The sequence below is a fragment of the Oncorhynchus keta genome, chromosome 17, assembly GCF_023373465.1.
Source record: "Oncorhynchus keta strain PuntledgeMale-10-30-2019 chromosome 17, Oket_V2, whole genome shotgun sequence".
NCBI classification, from domain to species: domain Eukaryota; kingdom Metazoa; phylum Chordata; class Actinopteri; order Salmoniformes; family Salmonidae; genus Oncorhynchus; species Oncorhynchus keta.
This window is the reverse complement of record NC_068437.1, coordinates 41113420-41140624: the sequence shown is the minus strand read 5'-3', so window position 1 is coordinate 41140624 and position 27205 is coordinate 41113420. Positions and strand designations below refer to the sequence as shown.

Genomic DNA, 27205 nt, shown 5'->3' with positions numbered 1-27205 from the left:
GTTTGACCATTGCCTGGACAGAGTTAAATCCATGCGAGAGTGTACCGGTGCACACTTCAGGTGAAGGGTAAAGAATTGGAGTGCAGACAGCGTCTAGGCAGATTGCCTGCCGGTGCCTATCCTCCCTTTCATCGTCTCTCAATACAACTATGCTGTGATTACTACACTGCTCAAAAAAAAGGGAACACTAAAATAACACATCCTAGATCTGAATTAATGAAATATTCTTATTAAATACTTTTTTCTTTACATAGTTGAATGTGCTGACAACAAAATCACACAAATTATCAATGGAAATCAAATTTATCCACCCATGGAGGGTCACACTCAAAATTAAAGTGGAAAACCTTACTACAGGCTGATCCAACTTTGATGTAATGTCCTTAAAACAAGTCCAAATGAGGCTCAGCAGTGTGTGTGGCCTCCACGTGCCTGTATGACCTCCCTACAACGCCTGGGTATGCTCCTGATGAGGTGGTGGATGGTCTCCTGAGGGATCTCCTCCCAGACCTGGACTAAAGCATCCGCCAACTCCTGGACAGTCTGTGGTGCAACGTGGCGTTGGTGGATGGAGCGAGACATGATGTCCCAGATGTGCTCAATTGGATTCAGGTCTGGGGAACGGGCGGTCCATAGCATCAATGCTTTCCTCTTGCAGGAACTGCTGACACACTCCAGCCACATGAGGTCTAGCATTGTCTTGCATTAGGAGGAACCCAGGGCCAACCGCACCAGCACATGTTCTCACAAGGGGTCTGAGGATCTCATCTCGGTACCTAATGGTAGTCAGGCTACCTCTGGCGAGCACATGGAGGGCTGTGTGGCCCCCCAAAGAAATGCCACCCCACACCATGACTGACCCACCGCCAAACTGGTCATACTGGAGGATGTTGCAGGCAGCAGAACGTTCTCCACGGCGTCTCCAGACTCTGTCATGTCTGTCACATGTGCTCAGTGTGAACCTGCTTTCATCTGTGAAGAGCACAGGGCGCCAGTGGCGAATTTGTCAATCTTGGTGTTCTCTGGCAAATGCCAAACGTCCTGCACGGTGTTGGGCTGTAAGCACAACCCCCACTTGTGGACGTCGGGCCCTCATTCCACCCTCATGGAGTCTGTTTCTGACCGTTTGAGCAGACACATGCACATTTGTGGCTTGCTGGAGGTCATTTTGCAGGGCTTTAGCAGTGCTCCTCCTGCTCCTCTTTGCACAAAGGTGGAGGTAGCGGTCCTGCTGCTGGGTTGTTGCCCTCCTACGGCCTCCTCCACGTCTCCTGATGTACTGGCCTGTCTCCTGGTAGTGCCTCCATGCTCTGGACACTACGCTGACCGACACAGCAAACCTTCTTGCCACAGCTCGCATTGATGTACCATCCTGGATGAGCTGCACTACCTGAGCCACTTGTGTGGGTTGTAGACTCTGTCTCATGCTACAACTAGAGTGAAAGCACCGCCAGCATTCAAAAGTGACCAAAATATCAGCCAGAAAGCATAGGAACTGAGAAGTGGTCTGTGGTCCCCACCTGCAGAACCACTCCTTTATTGGGGGTGTCTTGCTAATTGCCTATAATTTCCACCTGTTGTCTATTCCATTTGCACAACAGCATGTGAAATTTATTGTCAATCAGTGTTGCTTCCTAAGTGGACTGTTTGATTTCACAGAAGTGTGATTGACTTGGAGTTATATTGTGTTGTATAAGTGTTCCCTTTATTTTTTTGAGCAGTGTATTTGTCCCTGGCATGAGAACCTGCCCAGTAGGTTTAGTGCAGTCCCGAGGCTGTTTTGTGTTCTTCCTGGGTTGAGCTAGTGCACTGTTTGTCTTTTCTTTTCCTAATTCTGGAAGCTCTCTCACAAATGGTCAGAACCACGTGTCAATCAAATAATGTCTGGGCAGCTTGTGCTGGCACCACCTCCAAGTAGAGTTCTGCAGTGGACTGATTTCTTCAGCTTTACATGCCGCACCCGCTGGCTTTCTGTCCAACTACCGCAAGAACTGGTCCCGAAACCCAACCGCAGTCCCACAATGTTATTTTAAGAGTATGTGACGCAGCTCACTTGCCAGCCATGGTTCCAGCAAAAACATAATAAATAGCCTAGGTTACATGTGGTATTAACGGGCTATATCAGCCAAAATGTAGTGGAAGAGAGCAGAGTTGGAGAGACTTTCTCTTGAGCTATTTATATAGCCTACCTTTTTAGGACTGGAACGATTTTCTGACCGAGACAAATATGGGTGGTCAATATTTATTTCAAGGCAATGTAGTAGATTATATCCTAGTCCATTTCCTTGGAAAGATAACTGCCAGTGATTCTCTGCCCAGCCTACTCTATTTCAATGAGACCACACATACTAGGCACACTTGATCTCACATGCCCAACTAGAAGAGAAGTAGGCTACTTAAGTTTAAGCAGCGAATTATGAGTGTGTGAGTAATGTGACAATGTCCTTTTAATACAAAATGTAGGCTAATGCATACACATCAGAAAGACAACAGTTTCCAAATAATCTGCAGGACAGCAAATATTTTCATTCCAAAGTCGTCTGTCCCAATCGCAACCTGAAAAATGCAGACCGCGCTGGAATGCAGCCCCCTACCTCCAAGCGCGTTGGTATCTCTAACCTAGTTGTGTAGAGGCTGAACAGTAATGTTTTTTTTGTGTATTTTTACCCCCTATTTCGTGGTACCCAATAGTAGTTACTATCTTGTCTCATTGCTACAACTCACGTACGGCTCGGGAGAGACGAAGGTTGAAAGTAGATGCGTCCTCCGATACACAACCCAACCAAGCCGCACTGCTTCTTAACACAGCGCGCATCCAATCCGGAAGCCAGTCGCACCAATGTGTCGGAGGAACATTGGCTACCTGGCAACATTGGCTACCTGGCAACCTTGGCGTGCACCTGGCAACCCTAACCCGGATGACGCTATGCCAATTGTGCGTCGGCCCACGGACCTCCCAGTCGCGGCCGGTTACGACAGAGCCTGGGCGCGAATCCAGGGTCTCTGGTGGCACAGCTGGCGCTGCAGTACAGCGCCCTTAACCACTGCGCCACCCGGGAGGCCTAGCACCTATTAATGTTGACAGTCACTGATATTAGGGTGGGAAATGGTTTGATATACAAAATATGTCCATCACGAACTCCATTCACTAGCCTATATTGGTTTAGGGTTATCAGTGTCTCACCATGCCAGGGAGTCCAGCTAGTTCATGTTAGCATGGCCTGACCTGTTCTCCTAACTGGAGAGGTCATGACCGTATTGCATGAGCAGTAGTCTCGGGTTCTCCAAGGTCTGTCATGTGTCCCATGGAATATGAATGAGTCTGACTGTCCCCTTTTGAAAGGCAAATGCCTTTTGGCTTTCAGACAGGAAGAGCAAGACTGTTTTGCCATTGGGTAGGTCCGGAATGGGTGAAGGGATGAGTGAAGGGAGTAGAGACCAGTATCACAAAACTTAGTATTGTGGCAAAGATACAAAGCAGGAAAAGGATTTAACTTCATTAGGAAAACAACCCTAATGTTGGAAATGAACATCATGTTGTCACATGTATTTATTTTCCAAGCTAGAGCACAATATTTTCCATACAGCAGGTTTTTAAAGGACTAAATAGTTTGATCTGCTTCGTGTTTTCACTTTTACCATGGAAAAAATATTGAAATATTGTGGCGCTGGTATCGTCAGCCCTAGTAAAGAAAAATGCCTGATCCCTGCTTTCCGCTTGGCCCACTCCTCGTTCTGACAGCCTGTCGTGTGCAATCACTGTAGGATTACTCACACGTTACTGGGCCAGAGCAAAGACAGGCGCAGGCACGCTGGACAGCCTGCTGAACCAGCACCTAGCCTGGCTTGGAAAACTAACACTGAGCCTCACTGTGTCTCACTGAGTCAGTTAATGTGTTCTATGGGTGAGGCTTGATTGATGTGTGGAAATTGGCTGTTGTACTAGGCGTTACCTGGGTACAGATTAGTCCCTCCCTCTGTTTGCCCCCCTAGCAATAAGTAGTACACTCAGGATTTGCCCCCAGTTTTTGTGCTATGCCCTTGTGTGTATTAATGCTATGTGATCTCAGATGCCTTGTTTTAGCTGTGCTGCTTGCTTCCAAACAAAGGGGAGCAGTAGGAGGCTAGTCTTGGGCCCAGTCAAATATACGGCATGTTAGAAGCATAGTGGAGTTGACCAGTGGAGGCAGTGTGAACTGACAGCATCGGCCCAATGAAATCTCTCTGCATCACACTCGCCCCCTCCCACGGTGCTCACTGGCTGAATGGCTGCATTCTGTTTTAACCAGTAAGAGAGATGTGGGGGAGTACAGGGAGGGAAGGATCTGTGCTGTGTGTGCCCCCTCATGTGGGTCTCTCTGCCTGCCCCCCCGCAGCATGCAATGGATGTTGTGAATAGTTCCTGTGAGTGGTGGGCCTGTATTGCTAGAGAGAGAAGGCCTAGGAGGTCAGCTTGTAAATAGAGCGTGGAGCATGTGTACATTGTGTATACAGCTCAGTGCTGTTTATCTCCTATGGCAAGGGTCGGCAACAAGTTTTATTTTTTTTGTAAAGACAAATCACCTGGAATTCAGCAAGTGTGTTTTAATTTAGAAAATTTGTTCCCAAGTATTTGCATGAATACAAAAAGAGATGTGATCTTGTCTCAATGTAACCGGGGTATCGGCTTAGTTGTGGTCAGTTTGCAGTGTACAAATTATGATTATGTTCTGGCCCCCCAACCATCAGCTCCAAAAAACAAATGTCCTGCGGCTGAATCTAGTTGCCTATAGCAAACTCTGATGTTGTGGATCCATCCATCCATCCACGATGGCTCTGTTTGGTAAACAGTGATTGTTGAATGTTCATACCCGAGAGGGTTAAATCTAGACTTGGTTTCCTCTATCATAATTGCTCATATTTCACCCCAGCTTCCAAAGTAACCCTGATTCAGATGACCATGCTAGATTACAGAGATGTAATTTTTAGATCGCAGGTAAGGGTGCTGTCGAGGGGCTAGATGTTCTTTACCATTCGGCCATCAGATTTGCCACCAATGCTCCTTATAGGACACATCACTGCACTCTACTCCTCTGTAAACTGGCCAGTTCTGAAAACCCGGTGCTAGGGCCCCCTTGCTTGATGTTTCTTTATAAAAACCCTCTTAAGCCTCACTCCCCCCTATCTGAGATACCTACTGCAGCCCTTATCCTCCACATACAACACCCGTTCTGCCAGTCACATTCTGTTAAAGATCCCCAAAGCAAACACATCCCTGGGTCACTCCTCTTTTCAGTTCGCTGCAGTTAGCTACTGGAACGAGCTGCAAAAAAAAAACTGGACAGTTTTATTGACACTTTGTTTGTGCTGCTACCATGCTGTGCTGCTGCCATATTGTATTGCTACCATGCTGTGTTGTTGTCTTAGGTCTCTCTTTATGTAGTGTTGGTGACCCCGTTGTTGTGATTTGTGTTTTTTCCTATTAAAAAAAAAATAATTATTATCCTAAACCCCCGTTCCAGCAGGAGGCCTATTGCCTCTTGGTAGTCCGTCCTTGTAAATAAGAATTGTATTGTATTGTATTGTATTGACTTGCCTAGTTAACTAAAGGTTACAGTGCTTTGGGAAAGTATTCAGACCCTTTGACTTTTTCCACATTTTGTTACGTGACAGCCTTATTCAAAAATTGATTAGATTTTCCCCTCATCAATCGACACACATTACCCCATAACGACAAAGCACAAACAGGTTTTTAGAAATGTTTGCAAATGTGTATATAAAAAAAAACTGAAATACCTTATTGACATAAATATTCAGACCCTTTGCTATGAGGCTCAAAATTGAGGTGCATGCTGTCCATTGATCATCCTTGAGAAGTTTCTTCAACTTGGAGTCCACCAGTGGCAAATTCAATTGTTTGGACATGATTTGGAAAGGCACATAACTGTCTATACAAGGTCCCACAGTTGACTGTGCATGTCAGAACAAAAACCAAGCCATGAGGTTGAAGGAATTGTACGTAGAGCTCAGAGACAGGATTGTGCCGAGGCACAGATCTGGGGAAGGGTACCAAAAAATATCGGCAGCATTGAAGGTCCCCCATGAACACAGTGGCCTCCATAATTTTTAAATGGAAGAAGTTTGGAACCACCAAGACTCTTCCTAGAGCTGGCCGCCCGGCCAAACTGAGCAATCGAGGGAGAAGGGCCATGGTCAGGGAGGTGATCAAGAACCCAATGGTCACTCTGATAGAGCTCCAGAGTTTCTCTGTGGAGATGGGAGACCCTTCCAGAAGGACAACCATCTCTACAGCACGCCACCAATCAGGCCTTTTATGGTAGACTAGCCAGACGGAAGCCACTCCTCAGTAAAAGGCACATGACAGCCCGCTTGTAGTTTGCCAAAAGTCACCTAAAGGACTCTTAGACCATGGCAAACAAAGTTTTCTGGTCTGATGAAACCAAGATTAAACTCTTTGGCCTGAATGCCAAGCGTCACGTCTGGAGGAAATCTGGCACCATCCCTGCGGTTAAGCATTGTGGTGGCAGCATCATGCTGTGGGGATGTTTTCAGTGGCAGGGACTGGGAGACTAGTCAGGATCAAGGGAAAGATAAATGGAGCAAAGTACAGAGATCCTTGATATAAAAAAAATTGCTCCAGAGCAATCAGGATCTCAGACTTGGGCACTGTTTCACCTTCCAACAGGGCAACAACCCTAAGCACACAGCCAAGAAAACGCAGGAGTAGCTTCGCAACAAGTCTCAATGTCATTGAGTGTCCCAGCCAGAGCCCGGACTTGAACCCGATCAAACATCTCTGAAGACCTGAAAATAGCTGTGCAGCGACGCACCCCATCCAACCTTACAGATCTTGATAGGATCTGCAGAGAAGAATTGGAGAAACTCCACAAATACAGGTGTGCCAAGCTTGTAGCGTCATACCCAAGAAGACTTGAGGCTGTAATCGCTGCCAAAGGTGCTTCAACAAAGTACTGAGTAAAGGGTCTGAATACTTATGTAAATGTCATATTTCATATTTTTTTTTTTAATATATAATTACATTTTATAGTGTGAAATATTTAATCCATTTTAGAATAAGGCTGTAAATTAACAATGTGGAGGTAGTCAAGGGGTCTAAATACTTTCTGAATGCCGGGTAAATGCAAATTAAAAGAGGGGCCTACACTCGGGAGTTGGGGTGCTGCTGCTTTGACTTGTAAAGGCTGCTACACACTTTACGCAATGTTAGTTTTTTTGTTACCTTCTGTTGAAGGAATTCTACATTCCTCTGTTTTAATTCCCAATCAAAACTAAACACTCTGTCAATGCATAAGGGTGTGTAAGACCCTATATTTTATAAGAATGGACAGAGCCCCGGTCTTAAAAGTCAGGTAACAGCGTTTAATTCAAGAGAGTACTAAGTTCATACACATTTTGCCACAGGTTATAAACTGAAAATGACGTCAGCGTTTTCTAAATGTTCCGTCTCTTCTTGACACTGGTAGAAAGGCTCTATAGATCTCAAGCCTTCCCTCCTTGCCTAGAGCCAAGGTCAGTCAGTTTAGATAAGCATTCTAGACAGTCTGGAGATAGTTCATTCATTTGTACAAAGGAACAGACCGTCATTGTACTAAACTCCCGACTACATTATATTCAATACTGAGAGCAACAGAGAAAATTCATACATGTACAGTAACATAAGTCTTTTAATTCATCCTGATTGAAATGTATACATAATTAGTCATTATAGATAAAAATTCCCTTAACACCTTCTTAACCTAACCTCCCTGTAAACCGTTACATACAGTATGTGTAAATTTGTGACCTGTAGTTATTACATCATACAGTCAGTTACATCAGAGGTAAAGACACTTTTGGGAGAATTGATTTAGAAATACATTTGATTTAGAAATACATTTGATTTGCCAATGTGGTTTATAGTGTAACTGTTGCTTTTACTTCTCATTTAGTACTGATCAGAGAATTACTAGACTGAGTCCCTAGAGATTACTTCAGGGGAAATGCCTTGTCTGGTTGCCAAGTTGAAGCTATTCTGTTTTGGTCAAGAAGCTTAGAGATAAAGAGGCTTGTTTCTAATGTGTCGATCAATTAAGAGTTTAAAATATAAAACACAATAATATGTCGCCCCAGTTTGTCCTGTGTGATCTTCCTTGTAGGTTACACACCTTGTTGTCATGACCTAGCCCTTTAGAATGTGTAGGCTATTCATGCTTGTGTGCATCACTAATTGATCCACTTCAAAGTTGTAAAGCCACTTAAACATTGTCATTGATTCTAAATATGTCATGTGTGACTGTTAGCTGAGCGTCATGGGATGTTGTGTTCCCTTCCAGGAGATGGCCATTATGCTGTGGACAGAGAGAGGAACAGAGTAATGAAGGCACAGATAGAGGAAGAGCTTAAGCAACTGGAAGATGAGGTCTCAGACTGTAAGAGGAAGCACAAACACATATACCATATAGTCTGTTTGTATACTTCTTGTATGTATACAGGCTTTTCGGCAATAATTAAAAACACAGATACCATATATTGTATGCAATCACAACACCGACAAGTCTGACCATGCTAATAGTTGGGTCTCTGTTCTTGTACAACTGGGTCTGGGACTGTCAAATAAATATGTGTGTTTGTGTGCAGCCTTTTCCAGTACAGGCTTCGACTGCCATACGTCTCCAGTGTTTAGCCCAGCCAACCCAGAGAGCTCCATCGAGGACTGCCTGGCTGTTCTGGGTGACCGGGTGGCCAGAGACCTGGACACACACCTGGCCTCTACTGTACACACACTCCTCAGTGCGTGAGTATCTGTTCAGCAGTGTACACCCAGCCTAATATTGTGTGTATGTCAGTCAATGAGCAGCCAGTTGAAGTGTTGTTCACTATTCACCCTTTTAAAAAGAGAACAAATGAGTAAACTCGGTGTATGTCTGAGTTGTGAAAGGGTATACGTTTCAGTCCTTGAAATACAGTCTGCTCAGCAGGTCCTGGGTGGCTCACCTGTACTGTAGGCCTGAAGTCAAACTCAAGGTTGATTGTCTTTCATACCGCTGTAGGGAAAATGTTCCTGTGTAGCAAGTTCAGAACAGCACACAGACCTTATGAAAGGTTGTATTGCATGACTACTCCGAGGTTTATTTTCAATCTTTTTAATGATGACATTCGATTCCAAGAATCCCTAACATAGGTTTAGTCAATGGCACACAACCATTAGATGGGCTAGGCTACCATTCATTTTCTCAAGTTACAGAAATGCAAGGACGTTACTCATATATCACGTAGGCTAGGTGTGTCTAATCTAGGTTAGTCTTATTTATAAACCAGCTCTCAATGGCACATGCATTTCAATTTCTCAAATTACTTTCAAGGTCACTGGTGAATGATCACTGAGGGGTGTTTCTGTGTGCGTGCAGGTTGTGGACTTGTATAAACCAACCCTGTTATGTTTCCAGCCTGAGCCCCTGTGTGTTTTTTGACAGCCCGCTGGACTATGAGCATTTCAGAGAAGCAGCACAAGACATCTCCTGCCACACGCAGAGTGGCTGGAGCAAGGTGAGGGATCTCTCTACTGTTCACCTGCAGTTACTGACTCTGACTAACAACCTATGAGGTCTAGCTCAGAAACAACCCATACGATTTTCCCCCTAGCTCTTTGGCCTATGGAATTTGCCGATCTGAAGAATCTGATAGGTGTAAACGTTATGGTGGAAGCTCCCCTTTGCCTGTTCAAAAAATACATATTTTTTACATTTTATTTAACCAGGAAAGTCGGTTAAGAACAAATTCTTATTTACAATGACGGTCTACCCCGGCCAAACCCGGACGACACTGGGCCAATTGTGTGCCGCACTATGGGACTCCCAATCACGGCCGGATGTGATACAGCCTGGATTCGACCCAGGGATTATAGTGATGCCTCTTGCACTGAGATACAGTGCCGCTGTGCCACTCGGGAAACCTTTGCGGCTACCTATCCTGGTTGCTTTTGGACATTGTCTTGAACGGGACACTGCCTTCCCCTGTCCCCAGGTGCTGGTGCCATTGGTGCTGCTGCAGGCCCTCCAGGGAGAAGGACAAATCCTGGCCCACCTGCTACCTCTGGGGGTCCGTTTCCTGGAGGAGGCTGAGGCAGACTACATCATCCAGCAGGGAGGATGGGTGAGTGGACACTGGACAAGGGATGGGTGGTACATATTGGTAGGATGGGACAGGGGACGGACCAAGAATGAACCACTTCTAAATTCTCATACGAAGTTCAAGCATATAAATGTTTCAGCCTTGACCTGTTGGCTGCTGTACACAGTATAGCCAGAGTAGGGCGCCAGATATCCACTGTACATGGTTGGCTAGAACATAACGATAAAAGCTAAGTGCATAATATGTTAACGTGAATGTTCTTGTAGGTAAAGAATTGTTGTAAAGGTGCTTGGTTTATCACCATTCTACACTGAACAAAAATATAAACGGAACATGTAAAGTGTTGGTCCCATGTTTCATGAACTGAAATAAAAGATCCCAGAAAAAAGGTTGGCACAAATAGGTTATTTCTCTCAAATATTGTGCTGAAATTAGTTTACATCCCTGTTAGTGAGCATTTTCTCCTTTGCCAAGATAATCCATCCACCTGACAGGTGTGGCATATGAAGAAGCTGATTAAACCCGCAAGATCATTAGACAGGTGCACCTTGTGCTGGGAACACATGTGGGTGAGTGGTTTGCTGATATCAACTTTGTGAACAGAGTGCCCCGCGGTGGGGTTATGGTATGGGCAGGCATAAGCTACGGACAACGAACACCATTGCATTTTATCGATGGCAATTTGACTGCACAGAGATACCATGACGAGATCCTGAGGCCCATTGTCATGCCATTCATCCACTGCCCATCACGTCATGTTTCAGCATGATAATGCATGGCCGCATGTTGCAAGGATCTGTACACAATTCCTGGAAGCTGAAAATGCCCCAGTTCTTCCAGACATGTCACCCATTGAGCATGTTTGGGATGCTCTGGATCAACGTGTTAAACAGCGTGTTCCAGTTCCTGCCAATATCCAGCAACTTCACGCAGCCATTGAAGAGGAGTGGGACAATGTTCCACAGGCCACAATCAACAGCCTGATCAACTCTGTGAAGGAGATGTTGCGCTGCATGAGGTAAATGGTGTTAACACCAGATACTGACTGGGTTTCTGATCCACAACCCTACTTTGAAAATGTTTTTGCAATCGTAATTGTTTTTTACCTTCTTTTTTTAAGACAACTAGGCAAGTCCGTTAAGACAAAATTCTTATTGACAATGAATGCCTAGCCCGGCCAAACCCGGCCGACAGTGGGCCAATTGTGCGTCGCCCTATGTGACTGGGACCATTGGATGCATGTCTGTATTCCCAGTCGTGAAATCCATAGATTAGGGTCTAATGAATTTATTTAAATTGACTGATTTCCTTATGAACTGTAACTCAGTAAAATCTTTGGAATTGTTGTGTTTTTTTATATTTTTGTTCAGTGTAGATTGGGCTCACAATTGTGAAATGCCCCTGTGCTGAGAGGCTGCTTGAGACCTGTCCTCTAATCCACCCAGCATTTAATAAACCCGGGACTCATTTAAAACTCCGGCAATCCTAAGTGAACCTAGTGTAAGTGAAATGTAGTCTAAATATGCAGTGTTTAGACAGGCAGCCCAATTCTCATCTTTTGCCCAATTATGGGCAAGAGATATTATCTGATTGGTCAAAAGACGAGGTAATAATTCCTGCCTCTGTAAATGCACCAGATTTTCTCATTATGTAAATTGGACCTGATAGAAGGGTCGTTCCATTTGATTTCAATCACTTTTTGACCTCACGCACCCTTTTATTTATATTTTGAACGTAACGGTCTATACTTATTCACCCATGGTAGAAGTGGTGAGTTTTATTTTTTTTTATTTTATTTTTTTACCTGAATGCCAAAACATTTAGGAGATGGAGGTTCTCAACATTGACCCATTTTACATACCCTACTTTGAGACATGTCTTTATCAATGCAAATATAAACTGTTTGAGTTGTCATTTTAAAAGTTGACAAATGGGGATCTCAAATAGTTATTATCTAAAAACGTCATCTGACTTCTGTATTTTTGCACATGTTGAAATTTAGACCCTATTTTACATAATCGTAGGTTTTTGTGTTGTACCCGCCATCAGTTTTAACTGCTGTTCAGAATACTCTTAAACAGGGTGGGTGTCATGTTTTGGCAGACATGTACATCAAATTGAAATGTCAATTTTTCACATGGTTCCACACATCAGAGAATGTTGACATTAATGGGAATATCAGTTTTAAATTATTCTGTAAATCTTACATAGGAAATATATTGAAATCCATAGAAGAATAGATGGAATATACTTTCCCCATTTTAAGTTGACATTCGACGGTGGGTGGACCAGCGGCCATCTTTGTGGTAGTAATAGGAAGTTAACACTATGGTCTGAAGGGATATGGCTAGTCTACGAATTCTATTTCTATGTTTGAAATGCCACCCACCCTGCATTTCAAGAGTATGCTGTGTCTCAACTGATGGCGGGAAAACTCAGATTATGTATAGTAGGGTCTAAACTACAACATATCTGATCGACAATAAGAAATTATTATTTTTTCTCCAAGAAATTAAGTTGTTTGACAACCCTGCTTTTGTAAACTTTAAAATGATATCAAACTCAGCCATTTATCTTTTCCAGTGAGGGAAAACATGGATGTCTCATGGTTGGGTGAGGTATGCAAAATGCATCGACTTTAAGCCCCTCTATCTTCTAAATGTTTTGGCATTCCGGTCCAAAAACTCAGTTTCTGACCACTACGACCATGGGAAAATGCAATACATGGCCAAAAGGATGTGGACACCCTTTCAAATTGGTGGATTTCGGCTGAGTCAGCCACATCCTTTGCAACAGGTGTATAAAATCGAGCACACAGCGACGGAATCTCCATAGTTAAATATTGGCCGTAGAATGGCCTTACTGAAGATCTGTTTCTTTGAATGTAGCACCGTCATTGAATGGCACCATTCCATCAAGTCAGTTCTCCAAATTTCTGCCCTGCTAGTTTCCTGGTCAACTGTAAGTGCTGTTATTGTAAAGTGGAAACGTCTAGGAGCAACAGCGGTTCAGCCGCAAAGTGGTAGGCCACACAAGCTCACAGAACGGGATTGCTGAAGCGCCTGTCCTCAGTTGCAACACTCACTACCGAGTTCCAAACTGTCTCTGGAAGCAACGTTGGCACAACTGTTCGTTGAGAGCTTCATGAAATGGGTTTCCATGCCAGAGCAGCCGCACACAAGCCTAAGATCATCATGCAGCATACCAGGCATCAGTGGTGTAAAGTTCGCTGCCATTGGACTCTGGAGAAGCCAGGAGAAGACTACCTGCCCGACTGCATAGAGGTGCCTGACTGCAATAATGGTCTGGGGCTGTTTATGGTTTGGGCTACGCCCCTTAGTTCCAGTGAAGGTAAATCTTAACGCTACAGCATACAACATTCAACACAATTCTGTGATTCCATCTTTGTGGCAACAGTTTGGGGAAGTCCCTTTGTGGTTTTACATGACAATGCCCCGATGCACAAGCGAGGTCCATAGAGAAATGGTTTGTTGAGATCGGTATGGAAGAACTTGTTAGCAGTTGATGTTACTCTTCAACAACCCCAATGCAAATCAGGGGGAGGAAAATAGGTTTATTCAAAGAGAACAAATCATGCGGGGAGGTAGACTTTCCATGAATCATTAGTACTCTATTGAACTCTCGTCCTCTGCGATGTGTATTTATCTTTGAAATATTCTCACGAACTTGACTGGCCTGCACAAAGGCCTGACCTCAACCCCATCGAACACCTTTGGGGTGAATTGGAATGCCGACTGCGAGCCAAGTCTAATTGCCCAACATCAGTGCCCGACCTAACTAATGCTTCTGTGGCTGAATGAAGGCACGTCCCCGCAGCAATGCTCCAACATCTAGTGGAACACCTTCCCAGAAGATTGAGAGGCGATCGCAGCAAAGAGGGGACCAACTCAATATTAATGCCAATGATTTTGAAATTAGATGTTTACAAGCAGGTGCCCACATACTTTTGTAGTGTATGTATGAAAAGTTTTGTTCGAAATCAAAACGGTGCCGTCAAAAAGTGAATGAAATCAAATGAAACAACCCAGAAGTCTGACCAGTCCTGTAGAAAGTGGTTCTGCTGTCAATACAAATAGCTGTGTGTGATGATTACTCGGGCTGTGACAGTCATGGAATTTTGGATGACTGTTATTGGTCAGCCAAATGACTGAGGTCAACGTTGTGTATGAATAACACTTTGTTTTTCTCACACACAGGGCAGTTGAGTCGGTAATGTAGTTAACTAAGATAATAAAGTACTAACTACAATACCGACTCAACTCTGCTCAGAAAATAAACATTCACTCAAACACCCTTTGATGCCTCAGATGACTTGACTACACGGCAGCATTTCCAGTCTGAGTAATGATTTGTCAGGAGAAATGCATAGTTTTGTGTTAATACAATGAAATTGTATTGTGTTAGGCAGTCTTACTTGCTGACTGAGATCTAAGGGCTTACACATCAATAGGGTTTGCTATCCGAGAATACTTAGCACCTCAATGTAATTTTCAAACTGAGTGCGCACTGATTTTACATGTACAATGGCTTTAAAAATGTCTAAATTCAGACGTCTACAGCGGGTGGTCCCTAAAACGATCGACAGATAAACGCGAGATCCACAATCGGTGCGATGTGTGCGGGCCTTTAAGAAACCCTTAGAGCGTGTGCCAGAGTCTTGTGTGGCAGACAAAGCTCCCGACTCCAGACCACATCCCCCTGGCGATGGGGGTTTGAGTAGTCTTGGCCACTTTCCTATCTATGTCCCTCTGTTTTTCTCCCTATTGTATTAAAATACATGTGACGTGTCAGAATTCTTATCTCCCTTAAAATGAAAATGGCTATAGTCTGGCACGGTAGTAACAATCTCAACTCTGAACCACGCATGCCCCCATGTCAACAAGGGTTCGAGCCCCATCTTGGTCATTCAGTTTTCGGCACCGACTACTGTTTCTACCCCCCCCCCCCTTTTTATTTCTTGATGTCCTATCGTAAACAATACAAATACCCAAGGTTGGTAGAACCGATCTCCTTTAAGAAAGAAATTGAAAACATCGTCATTGCAATCATTTGAACATAATATCAGGAAGCAGAAGTGGGGGGGATATGTTTTAGACATTTTCTGTTTATATATTGTGGAGGCCTGAGCTTGTCTTATAGTAGAGCACTACTGCGCCACAGATGGCTTCGTTCTACCACCATGAATGAGGGCACCGTGGCAAGGTCACATGACCTGATGATGATAAACTGCTAGGGTAGCCATTATCTCTTGTTTCCATATGGGTTCAGTCTGCCTAGCGGTTAAGAGCATTGGGCCAGTAACCGAAAAGGTCGCTGGTTCGAATCCCCTCGCAAGGCACGCAATCCTAATTGCTCCTGTAAGTTGCTCTAGATAAGAGCATCTGCTAAATGATTAAAATGTTACGTTAGGGATAGACCATAGGCTGGGACAGCAGCAAGGGAGAGGGTGAGTGAAAAAGAGGGATGGGTGGGGGTTTGTATGACACACCAGTGAGATCTCCTGTGCAGCGCAGATAAAGCTTCATTACTCTGACAGCGGTGTGTGGGTCCACTTCTCGACAGCTGGGTCCTCTCTTTCTCTCCACTCTCTTTTGAACCCTGTCTGCGCTTCTGCCATGCTCAGGGAAGCAGTCCTTGTGTAGTTGCTGCGTGAGCCGAGTCACTTTCAGGTAGGACATTTATCTTGTGGTTTTTGGTGGTACATGCTTGTATAGAACACTTGATCATAGTAAGGGGTGGTCCAGAGGATTGATGAACTCTGGACCGCAGAGAAGGGCTCCCGTTTCTGGATCTGGTTTCAGCTCGCTTGACCGTGAAGGGTGTGTGGACATCTGAGTTGACATTTTGAGCACAGTGCCTAGAACACGAGAACCATCCACGGTCCTCTGACGGAGTACTTGGAACAGAAAGTGTCCGAAGATGGAGGGAAAATCATCATATCTTGCACCTTTTTATAACTCTGAGGAAATAATCTCTAACTCAAACTGCCTCTTGAGTCTTATTGAGCGATTGATTGGTCGAAGTTATCACTAGATTTGATATAGAGGACAGGTACGTCATGCCCTCCTTGTGACAGTTGCCCCTCCTGCTGTGATTGGTGTCTCTGACCTTGACCATGCCTTCTGTTTAATTACATGAGGAAACAAAAAGGATTATGTTGTGTTCACTTCATTGGGCAACAACACCAGCATCTCATAAATCTGACCCAGCCATGCGAGGGGGAGGGGAAGATTGAGTAAGTAAGGGAAATGCAATACACTAGGGAGACATTTTGAATAAAGACAGCACAAAATTAACTAGCATGGTATGCCTGCATTTGAAGCTGTTCCCTATGAAGGGTTTGAGTCTGGGATATGCTGTAACTGTGTGAGAGCTTAATACCCTATGTAGCTGGTCAAAGAGTGAGGGGGTGTTTCTGTATTAAACTTGGCTGGTGGAAAGGTCCGTATTTGAACTTTGCCCTTGAGAACCCCCCCACACCTACCCTCTCTCCCAGTCTCTTGTTTTCTTCTGTCTGACACAGTCCTGTTCTTCAGACTACACTAACTGCTGTCCTTCAGGGCACAATGAAAACTGCTGTGTGTGTTCTGATGGGGCACTTCAGCCATGTTGTATTACATACCTTGTCGTCGGTTTAATATAACTGTCGCTAGGAAGTGACAAGACAAAAAAAGGTTGTCGGGGGCTAAAATGGTCAGACACTGAATGCAGTAATATTAAAGTTGTATTTTTATTTTGGTGTGTCTACCTCAAACTGCTCATGTGACTAGTATGACTAGTTTCTTTATGTTGCTCACCCAAATAGTGCTTGACACCTTAGTTACAGCACACAATTGTAAAGTTGCTTGCCAAATATGCTCAAACTGGGCAACTCAGTCAGGCTAAAGCCCATATAATTTCACATTTTACTGTTTGATGTTGGTAAGAATTTGCATAGAAACACAGGCACAAATCATATTTGGGGGTAGGGTTGCAAAATTCCGGTAACTTTCCCCAAATGTCCTGGTTTTCTAGAAATCCTGCTTGGAGTTTCCCGGAATCGGGATGAAATAATCTGGAATACGCCAACCAGGATTTTTGAAAAACTGGGGAATTTAAGGAAAGTAATTTTGAAACCCTATTCGGGGGGGTGGGGGTGCTGAGAGCATTCTGGTCTTAGTCGGGACACGTCAGGCTGCACAGCCCTCCGCCATGTTATGTAAGAGACGTTTTTCTTCTGTTGTGTTGGAATGCTGCGTGCATCTCTTCGTCCTACAGTGACTGGCTGTGCGGCAGAGCAGAGGAAGCCCTGAAATAAACCTCATAAATCCTCTGAAAAATCACCGGAGGCCAGACTGGCCTACTTATAGCCTCCCAGAGCAGTGCCACCTTTCCCCTGCTAAAAACTAAACCCAGATCAGATCCCCCAGTGGAGGAAAGAGACGGTTACAATATCATCCCTGCGTCAGTCTTCTGTGGTGTCGCTGCTAATGGCTGAACCCAGGTCAGTGTCTACCGCTGCTGTCTGATGCAACCTGCGTCACATACACTGACAGAGTAACACTACCTTTGGTGCGGAACACCTTTTGGATGCCTGGTCTGAAGTACCTCTGTAAGATGCTTCAGGGCCAAGCACAGTCCCGCTATCTGGATCCCTTTTATACATTTGAATGAAAACTGCATTTAAACGGTCTTATTCGTTTAGGTTAGAATTGCATTGTTGCTCTTCAGCAGTAGTGGATGAATTGGATGAGGGAGGAAATGGGGGAATCCTGACTGGGAGATCTTATGTCACTGACAACTGTCTCACCACTGGGTTTGGTCCTCATGGAGCCTGCACTTCTCTCTGCGACCATATTGGTTAATCCATTGATTAGTGAATGGTCGTTGTGTTACTGTGGGCCATTGTCACTCCAGGCAGTGAGGCACTCTTGTCAAGCCCAGTCTGCACCTCATCACACGGCACCAATTGAGAGGTAATGTTTGGATGGGGCCCCTCTGTTTCAGCCAGACTCACTATTATGGCAATTTGATTTATGGCGACAGCTAGTCTTACTGTGATCCGACACTTAACAAAAAATATATTACAGACAAGACTTTTACAATTTTACATACATTTTAAAACATTAACATTGTAGTGTGTGCATATCTGTTACACATACTTGTCAGTACACACACAAGTATATCACATGGGGAGAGGTCTTGTGCATTGGTGTTGCTTTATTTTTTTATTTGATTTATTTCACCTTTATTTAACCAAGTAGGCTAGTTGAGAACAAGTTCTCATTTACAACTGCGACCTGGCCAAGATAACGCATAGCAATTCAACACACAACAAAAGAGTTACACATGGAATAAACAAAACATAGTCAATAATACAGTAGAACAAAAGAAAACAAAAAGTCTATATACAGTGAGTGCAAATAAGATGTTAAGGAAATAAATAGGCCATGGTGGCGATGTAATTACAATATAGCAATTGAACACTGGAATGGAAGATCGGCAGAAGATGAATGTGCCGGTTGAGATACTGGGGTGCAAAGGAGCAAAATAAATAAATACCAATATGGGGATGAGGTAGGTAGATAGATGGGCTGTTTATAGATGGGATATGTACAGGTGCAGTGTTTAAGTGAAGTTCCATGTACTCATGTCTCTGTATAATAATGTGTTTCCATGAATTTGTTCTGGACCTGGGGACTATGAAAAGATGGTGAGGTGGCATGTCTGGTGGGGTAAGTGTATGTGAGTGCTGTGTGTAAGTTGACTGTGCAAACATTTTGGAATTTCCAACAATGTTTCTTATAAAAACAGGAAGTGCCAGTCAGTCTTTCCTCAACTCTTAGCCAAGAGAGACAGGCATACAGAGTATTTATATTAGCCCTCTGATTACAATGAATAGCAAATGTGCCGCTCTTTTCTGGGCCAGCTGCAGCTTAGCTAAGTATTTCTCTGCAGCACTTGACCATATGACTGGACAATAATCAAGATGGGTTAAAAGTAGAGCCTTCAGGACTTGTGTGGTGTCAAAAAAGCAGAGCATATCTTTATTTCGGACAGACCTCTCCCCATCTTTACAACCATATAATCTATATGTTTTGACCATGACAGTTTACAATCTAAGGTAACACCAAGTAATTTAGTCTCCTCAACTTGTTCAACAACCAGATTCAGCTGAGGTCTAGAACTTAGGGAATGATTTGTACCAAATACAATGCACTTAGATTTAGAGATGTTCAGGACCAGTTTATTACTGGCCATCCATTCCAAAACCGACTGCAATTCTTATAAGGGTTTCAGGGACTTCATTTGCTGAGGCTTATATGGTTGAATCATCAACATATATAGACACAGATGCTTTGTTTAATTCCAGTGGCAGGTCATTGGTAAAAATAGAAAAGAGTAGAGTGCCTAAAGAGCTTCCCTGCGGTACACCACACTTTACATGTTTGACATTAGAGAAGCTTCCATTAATGATGGCTCTGAATCCACGATATGGCAGAAGTTGAAAAGCCATAACGCATGTTTTTTCAACAACCGGTTATGGTCAATAATATCGAAGGCTGCACTGAAATCTAATAGTACAGCTTCCACATTCTTCTTATCAATTTCTTTCAACCAATCAGCAGTCATTTGTGTCGGTGCAGTACATAGTGTCCTTCTCTATAAGCATGCTGAAGGTCTGTCAATTTGTTTACAGAGAAATAGCATTGAATTTGGTCAAACACCTTTTTTCCCCCCAACAGTTTGCAAAGAGCTGGGAACAAGCTGATAGGTCTGCTGTTAGAACCAGTAAAGGCCGCATTACAACTCTTGGGTAGCGGAATGACTTTGGTGTCAGGCCTGTGGACAAAGACTTTCCTCTCGGCTCAGATTAAAGATATGACAGATGGGAGTGGCAAAAGTCAGCTACCATCCTCAGTAGTTTTCCATCTAAGTTGTTCATGCCAGTAGGTTTATCATTATTGATCGATAACAATGATGTTTCCACCTCTCCCACACTAACTTTACAAAATGTAAACTTAAAATGCTTTTCTTTATTTGTTTTTTTTAATGCATGAGTATGATGGCTCACTGTTCATTGTCTGCATTTCCTGCCTAAGTTTGCCCACTTTGTCAATGAAGGAATCATTAAAATAATTGGCAACAGTTTTGGGATCAATAAGCCATCTGATTTGATGAAGGATGGAGTTAAATTAGTCTTTCTGCCCATAACTTAAATACTTTAAAATACATTTTTTCTCATTAAAAAAAAAAAAAAAAAAAAAAAAGTTCTCAGCTTCATAATACAGTTCATTTTTTGTTGAGTTTAGTCACATTTCTCAATTTACAGCCAGTCAGATGTGCAGCCAGTCTTATTAGCCACTCCTTTTGCACCATCTTTCAACAATAGTTTTTCAATTCTTCATCAAAACATGGAGCCTTAACAGTCAGTTTCTTAACATGTGCATGTTAATAGTTGGAAGAAGCAATTTCATAAATTCATCAGTACAGCATCTGGATGCTCATTAATCACATCAGACCAACAAATATTTTTTACATCATCCACATAAGTCACAGCAAAATGTTTTGTATTTATTCTTATTTTGGAACTTTGGATTTCCTGGATAATATATAATAATAATAATAATAATAATATATGCCATTTAGCAGACGCTTTTATCCAAAGCGACTTAGTCATGTGTGCATACATTCTACGTATGGGTGGTCCCGGGAATCGAACCCACTACCCTGGCGTTACAAGCGCCATGCTCTACCAACTGAGCTACAGAAGGATATAACCACTATATTGTGATCACTGCATCCAATGGGTATGGATACAGCTTAACAACAAAGTTACAGTATTAGTACAAATGTGAGCAGACCGTACCGCCCTCTGGAGTGCCTTGCGCGTGGTGTAGTTGCTGTTCCAGGCGGTTGTACAGCCCGACAGGATACCCACAATTGTGCATCTGTAAAAGTTTCTGAAGGTCTTAGAGGCCAAGCCAAATTTCTTCAGCCTCCTGTTGTGCCTTCTTCACCACACTGTCTGTGTGGGTGGACCATTTCAGATCGTCAGTAATGTGTACACTGAGGAACTTGAAGCTTTCCACCTTCTCTACAGCAGTCCCATCGATGTCGATAGGGTTACAGTGAGAAGCTTCCTCTTGAGGGGACAGCTTGATTAAAAAAATTAAAAAAAGTCAATATTCAGGTCCCCAAGAAAGTAGACCTTTGTATACATCACATACACTATCAAGAATTTCACACATTATTTAGATACGGACGGTTTGCACTATCCCTGTAATGCTTAGAGGAGATATTATGTCAAGTGTTTTTTTTAAATATATATATATTTTTAAATGTAACCTTTATCTAACTAGGAAAGTTAAGAACAATAAATTCTTATTTACAATGACAGCCTACCAGGGAACCGTGTGCTAACTGCCTTGTTCAGGGGCAGAATGACAGATTTTTACCTTGTCCGCTCGAGGATTAGATCCAGAAACTTTCGGTTACTAGCCCAATGCTCTAACCACTAGGCTACTTGCTACTATGTATGGAATCCTGTAGTAATCAAAAAGAGTTAAACAAATCAAAATACATGAGATTCTTCAAAGTAGCCACACTTTGCCTTGATGACAGCTTTGCACACTCTTGGCATTCTCTCAACCAACTTCACGAGGAATGCTTTTCCAACAGTCTTGAAGGAGTTCCCACATATGCTGGGCACTTGTTGGCTGCTTTTCCTTCACTCTGCAGTCCGACTCATCCCAAACCATCTCAATTGGGTATAGGTTGGGTGATTGTGGAGGCCAGGTCATCTGATGCAGCACTACATCACTATCCTTCTTGGTCAAATAGCCCGTACACAGCCTGGAGGTGTGTTGGGTCATTGTCCTGTTGATAAACAAATGATAGGCCATTCCATCTGGTTTATGCTTTGTGGGACTATCACTGCAGAAGGCTGTGGTTGCCATGCTGGTTAAGAGTGCCTTGAATTCTAAATAAATCACTGACAGTGTCACCAGCATAGCACAATCACACCACCACACCCATGCTTCATGGTGGGAACTTCAGATTTGGAGATCATCCGTTCACCTACTTTGCGTCTCAAAGACATGGCGGTTGGAACACAAACTCAAATTTGACTCCAGACCAAAGGACAGATTTCTACCGGTCTAATATCCATTGCTCGTGTTTCTTGGCCCAAGCAAGTCACTTCTTCTTATTGGTGTCCTCTAATAGTGGTTTCTTTGCAGCAGTTTGACCATGAAGGGCTGATTTTTCACGCAGTCTCCTCTGAACAGTTGATGTTGAGATGTGTCTGTTACTTGAACTCTGACACATTTATTTGGGCTGCAATTTCTGGAGCTGGTAACTCTAATGAACTTATCCTCAACAGCAGAGGTAACTCTAGTTCTTCCTTTCCTGTCGTGGGCCTCATGAGAGCCAGTTTCATCACAGCACTTGATGGTATTTGCAACTGCACTTAAAGAAACATTCATAGTTCTTTACATTTTCTGGACTGTCATTTCTCTTTGCTTATTTGAGCTGTTCTTGCCATAATATGGACTTTGTCTTTTACCAAATAGGGCTCTCTCTGTATACCACCCCTACCTTGTCACAACACGACTGATTGGCTCAAATGCATTAAGAAAGAAAGAAATTCCACAAATGAAGTTAACAAGGCACACTTGTTAACTGAAATGCATTCCAGGTGACTACCTCATGAAGCTGGTTGAGAGAATGCCAAGCATGTGCAAAGCTGTCAAGGCAAAGGGTGGCTACCTTGAAGAATCTCTAATATAAAATGTTATTTTTTTGATTACTACAAGATTCCATATGTTATTTCATAGTTTGTATTATGTTATTCTTCAATGTATAAAATAGTAAAAAATTGAGAAAAACCCTTGAATGAGTAGGTGTGTCCAAACTTTTGACTGGTACTGTACATTCATCAACACCTCCCCCTTAAGCATTCCTGTCTCTTCTATTGCTTCTGCTGGATCATCAAATGAATTATCATGCCAAATATGAATGTTATCTGATGTTACAAAGTCATTGATTTCATGAACCTTATTTCTTAGCCGACGTATATTAATATGGGCTATTTTCAGCCCTTTCCTGTGTAGCTTATCAGAGATAGACAGACATAATATGGAAAATATCAAACGAAGCCTATTAATTAGTTGGTGTGTTTGCAATTACGTCCACAACCATGTTGTTCCGGCTCGATGATAATCTGATTTCAGGTTTATTAGCTGACTCCACTAGTATTTGGATGCGACAGTTGAAGCTATTTTCTTGTTGTAACAACTGCTTGTAGAACTATTTTTGTTTTTAAAAAGATCCTTCACCTGTGAGACACCACTGTCCTCACCGCTACTCCCGCCTGCTTTGGTCATTGTCATGGTAGCAACAACGTACGTTACGCTGTTACTCCTCATAGTTCCAGACAGGGCAGGTCACTGGAAAATTGGAAACAACAAATGGCAGGGACCTAGACAGCCAGCCTCAAGCCTGTGACAATCCACTGTCCCAGCTACAATTCCTAACTGCGTCGCAGGCTGCATTCAAGCCCTCAAGAAAACGCAGCTATGCTAACTGCTATGCCAAACAGCTCCTCGGACCCGGCTTTGGTCGGCACGATCACTGGATAGATGGTAGCGATCCCAGCAACTGATACCAACCGCGTCGCGGGATCCAAATTCAAAAGGTAGTTGGCTATTAACTAAACTTTTTCAATAGACTCAAAACTTTCCAAAACAACAAACCGAGCTCTCCCGCGTTCAACAGGAAGTGATGTGTGTGTTCAAGATGATCGCATTTACCTGGTCAGTATAGGTCATGGAAAGTGCAGGTGTTCTTTTTCATAGGTCAGCTTCTGTTTTTCAGAAACTACTGAGTAGACTGAGGAAGGTTAGACGAACATTAGAACTGTAACACTACTACAGTCCGTGTTCTACGTACAGACTTTCAATGTGGCAATCTAAATGCATCAGATTTCTGTAATGTCTTTCTCTTGTCAGGAAGGACTTTTTCATTTGGTAATGGAGAGGTGATGAATAGTAATGTCATTAACTGGCTCAATCCCTCAGGCAGCTCTGGGCTGGCTGGCTCAGCATGGAGCCTGATGTCAGTGTGAACTCTTCAGTGTTTGACTACCAGGAACGTCTCTGTTAATGTTTCATAACCTAATAATGTAAAGTCTGCTTATCTGCAGAACACCCAGTCCAGTGTCCATGGACATATTGGAAAATCTGTACAGGCCAGTGCATACATTTATGCAAAGCGTTAACTTTGGATAAGAGGACAAAAAACAATGATTCTTTCACTATTTTATGGCGCTAAAAAGACAAATGAAGCAAAGTCAGCCAGCCTGTGACATGACTTGAGTTTCCAGTTCTAGTATTTGTATTGGCAAAGAGCTGTGTCATGTTGACCTCTACAGACAATGTTGGGTGGCAGCAAGTCACATGTGACTGAGACTCTGCAGGGAGACGAGGAGATGTGTGTTTTACACTAGTGTACGAGCTTGGTCCAAGAAATGCATGATTCCCTTTCTGAAGGATCTCATCTCTACCTGACACTGTTAGAGGTATTTATCGAACCAGGGTCTGTAGTGACGCCTCTAGCACTGAGATGCAGTGTCTTAGACCGCTACGCCACTCGGGAACCCAGTGGGTTTAACAGTGGGTGTGGTGGTATCACTTACCTCTTGGTTTGTTCAGGGGTTTTAACACAGCATTGAGTGCATAATGGGAACTACCTAGAGCGATGGGTTGCTAAATAGCTGTTCTACCTTTTCCACCCTTTTCCTGTGAGGGGAGGCCTGCCTTCCCCTCAGAGGAATGTGGGTGTGTCTGTTGGTGTGTTTGTCCTGCGGTGAGGGTGAGGAGCTGTATAACACGCCTGACAACAGATCACAACACCTCAAAGCTCTACAGCTACGGTCTTAGTTTCAACGTGACGGGTGCAGGGTATTGGGAAGTTCTGGTCTCTACAGGATAAATTGGTGTTTTCGGTTTTCACACAGGGAGTGAAGGTGAGAACTCCAGGTTTGGACAGTTTGGTGTCTCAGGTTTGGTGTTTTTGTATTTTTATATGAAGTAGCCTAAATATTTAGACTAGAAATATCTATTTCAGTGTTATCTGCTGATGCTCTGTTCTTGTGAGTTGCAGAAATCACTGTTCACTTTTGGTCATGCACTTTAGTCTTATGACAACATTTCAAGGTGTTTTAGCTGCTAGCTTCTGAAGGTGATCTACTTAGCCTGATGCTGGAGATGGCTTTTATTAGTGCTTTACCATATGTTATTTTGAGAAAATAGATATAGAATGAAAAGAGTTGTATGGCTTCAGTAACTCCAGTGAGTGTCTACTACTGATTTATAACCTAAGATGCATATTGACTTGACTCGCATATAAAACCAACGGATGTTACTCCCAACAGATCGAGACCTTTCCCCTTGGTTCTCACACAACATGGCTGCTTTATCAAACCACTGCAACCTCTACCCAGAGAGGAGGGTTTTTAGAAAATGTATTTAAACCACCGTCCAACACGCAAATCAGCTTATAGCCAGCCAGAGTAAATGCTACAAAGGGCTGGCGTTCGTTTTAATCCCCTGCCTGGCCTCTCTGAGAGAATGTCCTTGTAAGGACAACAACCTTTAGTGACACCGTAGGCCCATAGGGTAAACAACTGTATTTTACATGGATACAGTAGGGGCCCCATTAGTTAGGAAAATGGGCTGTGAATCCGATGCAAATAAGTAGTCATTTGCAAGCCTGTTTGAATGGAAGAGGAGTCAACCAGAGCAGTTATGTAGCCTACCTGAATGAACCGTAAAAGTTTTACCTTTTTTATTTTCATGGGGGAGTTGCGATTTAGGCTGTGGCAGCAAGTGCTGTCAGGTGCAGGGCTACCGGCTGCCCCTACTGAAGGAGTTCAGTCTGATCCCTGAGGCAGCCATTTTCACACCATCTGACATGTGATTCAGCCAGCCAGCCACCCTAACCCAGCCCAACCCGATCCTAGCCACTTCTGCTGTGCTAGCTGCAGCTATGGAAGATCCAACTGTTCTGCCATGATCTCTAGATCTGAGCGTGGATTACATGTGAACAGGGATCCAAGTAAACCCTGGTAGATTACAGATTTGAAATATTAATCTCTTTGCATCTGCTTGCTCAGATCTGAGGGCAGATATGACTGGGATTAAAGGATGGGAGGCTTGGAGAGACGCTAGAGGGGAATTCATGGATTAATACTAGGAAACTCTTACAGAAAGTGTTTTAAAGTAGAAGTTTGCAGTCTGGTGTACTGTTGTGTAGTTCCCTAACCTCAAGTTCTCCTATATGGGATCCTATGGGGCTGTAAGAATGAGGGAGCATAATTTTGTTGAAAGGGGAGATAGACACCGTTCAGGGATGTTTTTAGCCTGCAGGAGTCGGGGTGTTTTCATTTTGTTGCAGTTGGAGTAGACATCCCTGTTAGTGGAGTAGTAGGCATTCATACCCTTTGTCGTGACTTTACTTTCATTAATCTGGTGATTTATTTATTTAATCCGCTATGTTAAATTGTTAACCAATTGATTTAAAAAAAAACATTTTAAAATGTATTAATCATGTAACAATTCACTCATTAGGATTTGGGGCATCACTGAAGAAGTTGTTTAGAGTTACCATCTCCTGAATTAAACGCTAAGGTATTTTATGTATTTAGTCAATATACAGTCATCTTATTAATAATTACCTCTTATCAAATACTCATTCTGAACAATCGTAACCTTGGATCTGCAAAAATGTATTTGTGTGAAATGCCTTCGTTTGTCGTTTATCTTGGTCGGAACCAAGCCTTCTCGGAAAGTTGTTGGCCTTCCAGCTGTATGGCTTTAATTGTCCAAAAGGGGTCTCCCCTTTCCCGTCTAATGTTGTTCACTCTGGAAGATAACCAGCCTTGTCAACGGTTCCCATTCGGTGATGAGCATAGTAGGATAGTCTCACTTAGATTCGCTTTTCTCGATATCTGACTTAAGACGGCTAATCAGCTGTACCAGTGATGGTCTGAAGTGAGCTTCTCGCCTCTTCC

The 27205-nt window shown here is 43.3% G+C and overlaps 1 protein-coding gene across 1 annotated transcript in view; it reads left to right on the top strand.

Moving 5' to 3' along the window:
• bcl2l13 (BCL2 like 13) overlaps positions 1-27205 on the top strand; it is a 38598-nt gene that overhangs the window by 4182 nt on the left and 7211 nt on the right. The window contains exons 3-6 of the mRNA XM_035789817.2: positions 8334-8429; positions 8638-8794; positions 9474-9546; positions 10024-10152. Of these exons, the coding sequence (XP_035645710.1) occupies positions 8334-8429; positions 8638-8794; positions 9474-9546; positions 10024-10152 (455 nt within the window). The remainder of the gene's footprint in view (positions 1-8333; positions 8430-8637; positions 8795-9473; positions 9547-10023; positions 10153-27205) is intronic.